General features: G+C 38.3%; 1 protein-coding gene across 1 annotated transcript; it reads left to right on the forward strand.

The window, feature by feature from the left end:
* Positions 1–403: 403 nt before the first annotated feature.
* LOC110116319 lies at positions 404–10,229 on the forward strand (the record flags this gene model as incomplete). Its single annotated transcript, XM_028694936.1, has 4 exons — positions 404–938; positions 1,106–1,282; positions 8,918–9,032; positions 9,809–10,229. Coding segments are annotated over 4 exons (936 nt in total), but the record flags the coding sequence as incomplete, so codon positions are not given.
* Positions 10,230–10,668: the final 439 nt, after the last annotated feature.

The raw sequence follows: 10,668 nt of genomic DNA on the forward strand, positions 1-10,668 counted from the left end.
TTTAATTAGACATATTTTCGGCGTGCCCAACATTTGTCTAAGGTTTTTCAGAAGCGTGTCGTGTCGGATATGTGACAGACACTACATGAATCTTTGAGGAGAAGTGTTGATGCATCATAGCCTCATACTTAACGCCATCAACTCTACCATTAAATTATAGGACCAAAAAGTCATATTTGGGGGAGTTGAGTGACCAAATTGATCCCTCAAAAGAGTTGGGGACCATTTTGTTCCTTTTCTCTTATTGTAAATGGAGCAGTTGGATGTTATTTTTGTAAATAGACAGGATTTGTGTGTTATGTATGTAATTATTCTTTTGATTTTTTTTTATTATAGATAAATCTATACCTGGCATTTGTGGTAGTTATGCAAATATGGTGCATACATTTGGATGCTATAATGAAAACTTGACTCGCATTATGTCCTCAGGGGAAGGATTGAGCCGGAGGACGATAACCTTGATGCGGAGAATACCTTGAAAGAATCTTGTACGTCATCATGTAACAATGCTGCAGCTACCAGTGATCCTTTCACTGAAGAAAATGATATTGGTGCTAACTGTTCTGTCCCTGGATTTAATCCACCACTTATATCTGACAACCCTTGTGTGAATCCAAAATTTGATGGCTACGCTGATCACCAAAGTTTGGATGTCAATGAACTGCTTAAACAGTACAATGAACTTGAGCATAAGAAAGAAAAGATTGTGGAACAACTTTGGCAAGCAAATTACTGGAACTATCAAACCCAGCTTCCGTGTCTGACCAATCAACAGCAGCAGGTCCCTGTGAGCAGTGTTTCTGAAAATGTCCCAAATACCTCATGTCCTTGGTGCACATATCAGTGTCCCATGACCAGTGCACTGTCTGTGGGACATGGTTGTTGTCCGCTACCGATTTTGTGTTGTTCTGGTTCTCAAGTACAGCAAGAAGTAGGAGGTTTTCCCCTCTCTCTCTCTCTCTTCGCCGCATCCAACCCCCCCCCCCCCCCCCCCCCCCCCCCCCCCCAAATGTATATAGGTTTTTATAAATGCATTCTCATTTGCACAGACATCTTCTTGCAACCGTAAGTTTAATTTGCTGAATGGCCCACCTCTAATTTGCAGGTGCTCATTGCTCCACTAATCATGAAAAATGTTCATCGGTGACCTCATTTCCCATGAACACCATGAATCATTTAGTTCAAGAGGATGGCAGAGCTGTTGAAAAAGGGCCCATGCCCGTGGAATTGGTGAAAAATTCTGTTAAGGAAGACTTGGCAATGGCTTTTAATCTCCATGAAGGTAATTATATCATTTACAATTCAACAATTGAAGTGCTTCACTGGGATTGTCCATTGCTAATGATTTTTTCTAAGCGGTGTGTTGATCTTGCTTAATTTGTTTTTCGCTTTTTTTTATATATTGTTCAATTGGACAACATGCGTGTGATAGGTGATTCTATGCTGCATAGCTGGTTACCTTCATATCATTTAAAGTAGCGTACCTAAATTATCAACCATCCTCACATTCTGATACCAAACGCATTTCTTTTGAATCTTTTCTGTGCAGCATTTGAATGTTCGCACATATTGTTTGCCACTTGACGATTAAACATCTGCAACAGTATTTTGAATCTTGATGGTGTTCTCTGTAAAGCAGTGTTTTAAAGTTTAAATTGTATCGTAGGGGCTTCAATTAGTTGATTTCTTATAACTTTGGGCATGCACAGAAAGGATACCACAAGCATGTACGTCATATATTTACTGCACACTTGTTATACTACATTTGCTCCCATTTTGTTTCATTTAGTCTGAAAAAAGGAGGGTAAAACAAGGGATTACGTGCAACCTTTCATAGTTTTAAAGTCATTTATGCTAATAGTCCTCTTTATGCATATTTTAACCCTAACAGAATTATCTATAAATATTGTTTCTCCATTGTCTGCAATCCTCTCTACCACTTGTTACATTCTTTTATCCTTTTAGCTTGTCAAGTTGGACTTAAACTGCTAGTGTCTAGCACATTCTGACTTGAGTGAGAAGCATCTTCTTAGTAGAGCAATATAGTTTATCTTTAAAGTTGTTTTAATCATTACATACTGGAAGCAATGTATCTGCATATATAATTTAATCAAAGGCATAAGACGATTCCTGCGAGGAAATTTTTTTCTCTAGCAATATATCTCATTTACACAAACGCTAGTTTAATGCACATTGATAATCTAAAATAATTTACTCGTGCGTGCTGGTGATGCTTGGCATTCCACATTTTTTATTGTGGGATTTTACCGACTCATTTGTGGGTATAGTTAAACATTTCAACTAGTGAAACACTACACGTTATATCTTCTTTTTATTACAATTATTATAAAAATATATTCATCACTTGTAATTTGCATCATATAAATTTCTGTTGCAAGTTTCACCTATCCACCTACCCTCCTTGATTGTCAAGTTTCTTACTAAATCAATCTGCCGTTCAGTCATGCAACTTCCACCATAAGATCAATATTCGAGCGCCATGGATTACCACACCTTGCTTTTCTTCCTACGGATTGCCTTGCTATCTTGTAATCTATGGACTACCAGTCTACCATGCTGTTGTCCCCTCTTTTCTTTTGTACAATTTATAATAATTTACTTATATTAAACTTATAAAAAACTTTATATGAAGAGGCAAAAAAGAGCCTTTTCGTTGTATAAAATATAACAATAAAAATTACAGTAATTTTTCTCCTTTTTTTCTCTTAACTTTTATTTCTTTTCATTGTTTAAATGGTATCAAAGCGGGGAATGATTCTAGTTTTTTTTTTCCTTCTATCAGGGGTGTCAAAATGGTTCAACGGGTCAGATTTGGGTCTAACTTGAAATTGACCCAACTCGTTTAATAAATGGGTAAAAAAAATGAGGTCTCGAACCCTATCCGCTAGCAACCCGAATGACTTGAATCCGACCCGATAACCGATTTTGATTTAAAAAAATTATAACTTTTAATAATATATTTTAAATTAATTAACAAAAAAAGAAAACAATCATACAAACAAATAAAAAAAATTAAGAAAAAATAATTTAAATGGGCCATTTCGAGTAAAACTTGGGTTGGTGGGTCAATCCGAACCCGACCCATTTATTAAACAGGTCAACCTAAACCCAGATTTTTGGGTCGGGTTGACGGTTTGAGTCATGTTTTGAAACCCCTACCTTCTATCCCTAGCCTACAATAATTTTTTTCCTCGTTAGGGTTATCCCATTCAAATCATTACCATCTGTGTGGATGGGGATAATTTTATTCATTGGTCTCAATCAGTTTGAATGTACATTAGTCATTAGGGGGAGAGGCAAGATCGACTATATCATCAGAACGTGAAGAATCCTATTGTGTTTTGGATGCAGTGAACTCCATGGTAATGACATGTTTAGTCAATTCCACGACCGAATAGATAAGTGGAAACTATCTCTGAAATTTCTTTGCCAAAGATTTATGGGATAGTGTCTCACAAATGAACTCTGACTTGGGAGGTCAATCCCATGTGTATGAACTAACCATATGACTTGGGAAGATTTGCTAATGTGAAACATTGTCACATAATATTTCAATTCTTGGCAGGACTTGAACTTATTCAATGATTATGAGTCGAAATTACCCAAAATTATAATTATTATAAAAAGATTGTTGATGTTGGTCACATCTTTATGTTTCATAGGCTTCAACATAAAATACCTTGAAGTTCGTGGTTTAATTGTTGAAAGAAAGCCCCTCCCTCTAATTCAAGAAGTCTTTACAGAAGTCCAAAGAGAAGAAAGCTGCAGATATGAGATGCTCGGGAAAGAACCATTGGGATTGCTGGTCCTGTTGAAGGCTCTATATTGTCTATTGATGAAGCACAACACAGTTGCAAGACATTTCTGAATTAATGTATTGGAGACAAGAAAAACTTGCACTGTGATTATAGCGGGAAATCTTATCATACATGAGAAAGTGCTACAAATTACATGTTAGACAACCTAATGACAGATCTACTAAGCCCACAAAGCAAAATGTTCTTGCAACACGTGAAGCTGAATCATATCTATTCATTATAAAACAGATAAATCATCTTCTTAAACTACTTAAAAAAAATCTTCTTAAACTACTAAAATCTCATTCCTCACCTAATCCTCCTATTGGTTTTGTGGCAGAAGCATGTAAAGCTTCTTTGGCACTTTCTACTTTTGAAGAAACCAATCCTTGGATCATAGACTCGGGGGTTTCTGACCATATAACTAGTAGTGGCTATCATTTTTTCACTTCCTATTTTCCACTAGCATAAAAATATTATGCTAGAAAGTATTTTATGTGCCCAAACATGCTTGCAATCTTTGTTTTTTATTAGTAAACTCTTTAAAGATAAGAATTGTTCAATATTCATTCTTCAATTTGTGTTTTTAAGGATGGGAACTAAGGGAAGACGATTAGAATTACTAAAGAAATAAATGACCTTTAATAGCTTAATGAGTCGTCTTCTTGGAATAAAAAGCTCATGGATTAAGTAGTACCAGTTCAACTTTTGTTGATGATCAAGCTATAATATGGCATATAGGATTATGGCACACTAGTTTTTCATATCTCAAATATTTATTTTTTGAATTATTTATAGGAATTTATTGTTCTAAAACTCATTATGAAGCTTATTGTTTAGTTAAAGATCATCGCGTGTTTTTTTCAATAAAATCTTTCTGGTTAAAACTATTTTACTTTTTTCTTAGTGATATTTGTAGCACTTCTAAGGTCAAAACAATATAAAAAAAAATATTTTGTAATTTTTATTGATGATTTGATATGCCTTGGTATCAAAAAACAGCCCACGAACAAGATGACTTCAGGACAAAACAAATTTTATTACTAGAAAAACAAATAACAAGAAGCAAGGTGCAATTGATCATCTTCCGAGAGGATATCTTCTTTCCCAAACCCTAGACACTACTAGGATCCCTCACACAAGAAGAATTGCAGCACTCAAATAAAAATTTGCATAAAAAAACTATCTCTGACCTTAGACTTAAATAGACTTCCTCCTTCCCTCCAAAATCAACCTCCTTCCTAACAAGTTTTCCTCATCTATTTGAAACTCAATTAGGAAAATATCTCTTAATTGATTCCCTCATAACATAATATTTCATTTCTTTACTGGGCCCCACCTCCTCAGCCGCCTCTCTCTAGGTCTGCTGGCCCCACTTGGGCGGTAATTGGCTGGACCGGCTTGCCCAACATCTCTCGGGTCTGCATGGTGCAGACCCCCTCTGCTTCCACCGTATTAATACTCCCCCCCTGAAAGTCCCACCTTGTCCTTAAGGTGGAATGCAAGAAACTACTATTATATATTATGATAGGACTCCCACGTGGCCTCATGCTTAGAAAGATCATTCTATTTGATCAACACTTCTTTGCTTCCCGTTGCTCCCTGTTGCACTCCTTTGACCTCCACTAGTTCCAGCAACACCTCCATGTCGACACCTCCATATCCTCTGTCAGGGTCGGGGGAATTGTAGAAGACGGAATATGCTCTCCTATCACTCGTCGCAACTGGGACACATGAAATGCCGGGTGGATGGCTGTCGTCGGTGGTAACTGTAGGCGATAAGCCATGGCTCCGAAACGTTCCACCATCTCATAAGGACCAAAGTATCAGGGTGATAGCTTGCCATTGTCTTTGTGCCAAGTTATTATGTCTGTAGGGGCGAAGCTTCAAGTACACATTGTCCCCCACTTTGAACTGGATGTCCCTCCTTTGTGCATATGCTTTTCTTTTCATGATTTGTTGAGCTCTCAACAGATGCCTTTTTAGTTCCCCCAATATATTTTCTCTATCCTCTTAGTACCCCTCTATTGATATCACCGGTGTGCTACCCTGTCCATAATAGGGGTGTCAATATTTGACACGACCTGAAACCTGACCCAGACCCTACCTAAAATTTTTTGGGTTTGGGAAAACCCGTTTGTCAGATGGGCCTGGTTTTGGTTCAAAAATGTGACATGTTTATAAAATCGGGTCGGGTTCAGGTTGACCCGGAAACCCAAAATCATCTCAAAGTTGACCCGGGTCCAGTTTCACGCGGTTCGGTCTTGCCTAGCCCACTAGCACGTGGCATCAATCTCGCCTAGCTCGCACACGCGGCACGCTCATGCTGAGCCCATTCTCCGCTCTCGCTCACGGGGTGGTTGCCTTCACCGCATGTGGTTCGTCTTTCTCCAATCGCCACTCGCCAGGCGACGCCTCGCCTAACTCACCTTTAGGTTTCACTCGCTAGTTTGCCATTTGCCAATGGCCCAGCCTAACGAAGCAGTGCGACACGCGGCAGTTGGCATGTCTCGCGACACCACCCTTGCCTAACCCTCCTCGCCAGCCTCGCCAGCCTCGCCTAAAGCGCATGTGAATTCGAAATAGAGTGAGTCTGCGGGTCGTATCGGCTCAACCTTGTAACCCGTGCGGTTGGATGGGTTGACAATCATGACCCATTTGCAAAATCGGATAGGGTTCAGGTCAATCCATTTAAACTCGGGTTAATTCGTGTTTGACCCAAACTTGACCCACGAACTCGTTTTGACACCCTTAGTCCATAGTATATCAAATGCAGCGGATCTCTGCCATATAACACATTCAACGGTGTTGTCTGAGTTGCTGAATGATAGGATATGTTATACCAGTATTCTGCCCATGCCAACCATTTGGCCCATAGTTTGTGTGTGTTTGATATAAAACATCGTAGATACTTCTCCATACTACGATTGACCACTTTGGTTTGTTCGTCGGTCTGACGATGATAGACGTTGCTCCTTTTCAAAACGATCCTATGCATCTTGAACAACCCCTTCCATAACTAGCTCAAAAAAATATTGTCTCGATCTGACACAATCGATTCAGGAATCCCATGCAGTCTCACCACCTCCCTTATGAAAGCCGTAGCTATTGATACTATAATATATGGGCGGCGAAGGGGAATAAAATGAGCATACTTAGTCGATCCACTACGACCAGAATCGTAGTGTATCCCTTAGACTTTGGCAACCCTTCAATAAAATCCATAGTCACCTCCTCTTATACTCTTTCTCGCAGAGCTTGTGGTTGGATGAGCCCTCCTGAAGACTTTGCTAAATTCTTGTGCCTCTGACATATGTCACATCTAGCCACCATCTACTCGACATCCTTTTTCATACCTTCCCAATACAACTCTACAGACAATCGGCGTTATGTATTTTGGACCCCTGCATGTCCCCCAATGGGCCCCCCATGGAACTCCTGAAGCAACCAAGGAATGCAAGAAGAGGTCTTTGAAGCACAAATCTCGCCTGATGTAATAGCTTCTGTCCCACCACGAAATACCCTGGGTCGCTATCCTTATTTCCTGCTTGCTCCTCTCTATTTTTTTTTTTTTCAATTTGTAATCAAGTTTGCTCTCTCTTCTTAGTGCTTCACAATCAATCACCAAGGGTACAAACAATGCTATCATCTCGGCCAATACACCCCATGTACGTAGACAATCCATTTGTTGCTTTGGTTTTCACTCTCGGCCAATACTGTATCTTGTAGTCATAGCCCAATGACTTGGAAAGCCACCTCTGATGCACTTCAGTGACCATTCTTTGCTCTAACAAATACTTCAAACTCTTTTGGTCAGTTCTGACAATGAAATGTCTCCCCACATATACGATTTCCATTTTTGAATGGCTTGTACTATCGCCATCAGTTCTCTCTCATAAATTGATTGAGCCTTTGATCTGGTTGTCTGCCCCTGATTGAAATAGGCCACTGACCTTTGGTTTAGCATGATCACCACTCCCAGCCCAAACCCTGAGGCATCTATCTCCACTAAAAAAGCTGGCTAAATTTTGAAAGAGCTAAGGCGGCCACATTGATCATAGTTTTCTTCAACTCCTCAAAGGGTTCTCCCCACTTGAAGTTGTCCTTCTTGAGTTGTTTCGTCAATGACCCTATTATGGACCCATAGCCTGTGAGTCGGAAGAATCTCCTCTGCTGAGTTTTGAAATTTGAAGTATCCTTCTTTTGTTTACAAGGATGAAGTTTTCAAAGCTTATTATATCCAAGGCTTCAGTAAAAAAAGGTGCCTTCGTGTTGCCTTGGTAGAATGGTTGGTTTTCATAAGGCAATTTTAACACTGCACAAGCCTCCTATTGAAATTACATAAATTAAACTTTTGAGTAAACTGCTGTAAAAATCGACCAACTTTTTTCTATATTACAACTTGTTAATGATTAAAAATCATAATATTTTTTTTTTTTTATAATAATTTGAATATTTCTCGTGAAATATATCAATTATGTGGTGGTAAAATAAGTTATGTTAAATACACGAGCTAAATCAAAGTATCATATAGTTATTTAATTAATAAAATTATCATTTGACCCACGATTCACAAATCACATGACATGTTCTTTTGACGTCGCAAAGATAATTATATTGATTTATTCACCAAATTACCTTTGATTTATCAGAGATATTAAAGACAACATTCTAAGAACACATATTCAATGCTTTCTATAAGAAAAATCAAACTATAAACCAAACGGAAAGCATAATAACTTTTTGGTCATTTTTTAAATCTTTATGATCAAACTGTAAAGTAGATTAAAGATAAATAATTTTTAGAGTCAGCTAAACTTAATTTTTGGTGATTAAAAAAACGACTTCAAAATCTATTCTAGAGGTATTGAAGGGATTTCATGTTGTTTTGTGTTGTTTGAACTTAAACTAATTCTTAAATGTACGACTTGTATTTAGATGCATCTTGTTTTATTCTTAAGAAATATGAAACCTTGCTTTTTAACTCCCGTACCCTTTCTATGTCATCTTAAAGCAACTACTCAAGTATTTATCATTTTACGTGTTGCATTACCAAAGCTATCATCTCAAAGAAAACTGCACAATTTCTATTAGCGCAGAAAAGAAAAACGGGGAGGTTGATTCGTCAAGCAAAGATTTATCAAGTACCAGCCTAAAGACTGATCTCAATACTGTTATAAATGCATGGTATTGGGCAGGCTACCACACTGGCAGGTTAGCAAAAATTTCTTCTCTTATGGCCTTTTTTTTCAGTCTGCAACCCAGCTTCTAATTGGTGCACTTTGGAAAATTTTTGCTTTTACCTTTTAACTGCATCTAATATTAGTTTATATATGAAATGCATGGAAAACCCTAAGCATTTGCAATCGGATACTAGTTTGGGAATTCTATGATAATCGTTACATCAAAATTTGAAAATATTTACTAATCATTCTAAATCTTCTATTAGGGGTGTCAATATTTGACATGACCCAAAAATCTGACTCGAATCCGACCCAAAAATTTTAGGTTAGGGTCAGCTCGAACCCGAAACGGGCCGGGTTTAGGTTCAACAATTTGACCTGGTTCAAACCCCAAAACCTGTTTTTGATCCAACAACCCGAGATTGATCCGTTTTGACCTAAAAGCGGAGATTGACCTGTTTTTGGATGCGAAAACTAGCAGTTTTTTTGTTGACACCGGGTCATTCGGGTCGTGTCGGGTTGACTCGGACCCAAAACGGGTCTGGTTCGGGTCCGGGAAACTGACCCGTTTACAATAACGGGTCGGGTTTGGGTTGACCCGAATATTGTCGGGTTTCAGGTTTGAACCGAACCCCCGACCCGTGACCCCGAAATTGACACCGCTATCTTCTACTATTATTTATATTTGCAGGAAAAAAATTAATTTATCAATCAACAAATCAAACAAGCACTTATTATCTTGAATCCTATCAGTTTGTTTGGATACTTTACTGGTGGAAGAATCTCATTCTTCCTATTGTAATGCAGGTATCTCTTGGAGCAGGAGCAGTCAGACAAGCAAAACGATAATACCAGCAAAGGGAACATCCTAACTGTTTCTGAAGAGAAAGGTGTCACTGATTGCCAAAAACCGTAGGTTTTATGGTTTTTACTCCAATGGCTTCATCAGGTATTGCAAATCTTCACACTGAATCTTTTGACAATTCAAAAGAATTTAGGAAGTTGTTCGATCAATGTTTTACTATTGAAACATGAAACTTGATCACTTTATTTCTGCTCGACATGAAATGCTTTTTTACTGAACTTCTTAACCCAGCATTTGTGGGACAGTGAAACAGTCTATTGCTCATTCTATCAAACAAATTTACCTAGGAAACTTGTAATTTTTACCTGTTTGTTTCAATAGGATCTTGCTAATACTTTTTACTATCTCCTTATTGCAATTAAAGCTGCTTCAACTGATACCAATGCTAGAACTGAAATTTGCACATTTTTCAAGATACATTTGTTTACTAAAGTTTTCATAACCGGCAAGTTCCATACTGAAGGCTTGAAAGAGAAGGAAAAAGAAGTTTGATACAATGATTTACTAAATAGAAAGAGATGCTGATTGAGCTGAATTTGGCCGGCTGAATTTCACAGGGGTGCTTTTGCAGTTTCTAGTTAACTCCCCTTCTGAACTATTTGGCTTGTCTAAATTTATTTAAACACCCATCGAGGCTTAAGGTGGTTGGTGGGTGAGCACGGTTGGAAACCCTCCATCCCGGATTTGAATCCCCTCTTCTATAGTCTCGCCTCTTTAGTTGGGCAAAACAAGTGTGGGTTTGATGCCAGTTGGTGGTGTTGCTAGGTTATGTCGAGGGATTAGTTACGCCACCAAACGCTTC

The sequence above is a fragment of the Dendrobium catenatum genome, unplaced genomic scaffold (genome assembly GCF_001605985.2).
Source record: "Dendrobium catenatum unplaced genomic scaffold, ASM160598v2 fragScaff_scaffold_601, whole genome shotgun sequence".
NCBI classification, from domain to species: domain Eukaryota; kingdom Viridiplantae; phylum Streptophyta; class Magnoliopsida; order Asparagales; family Orchidaceae; genus Dendrobium; species Dendrobium catenatum.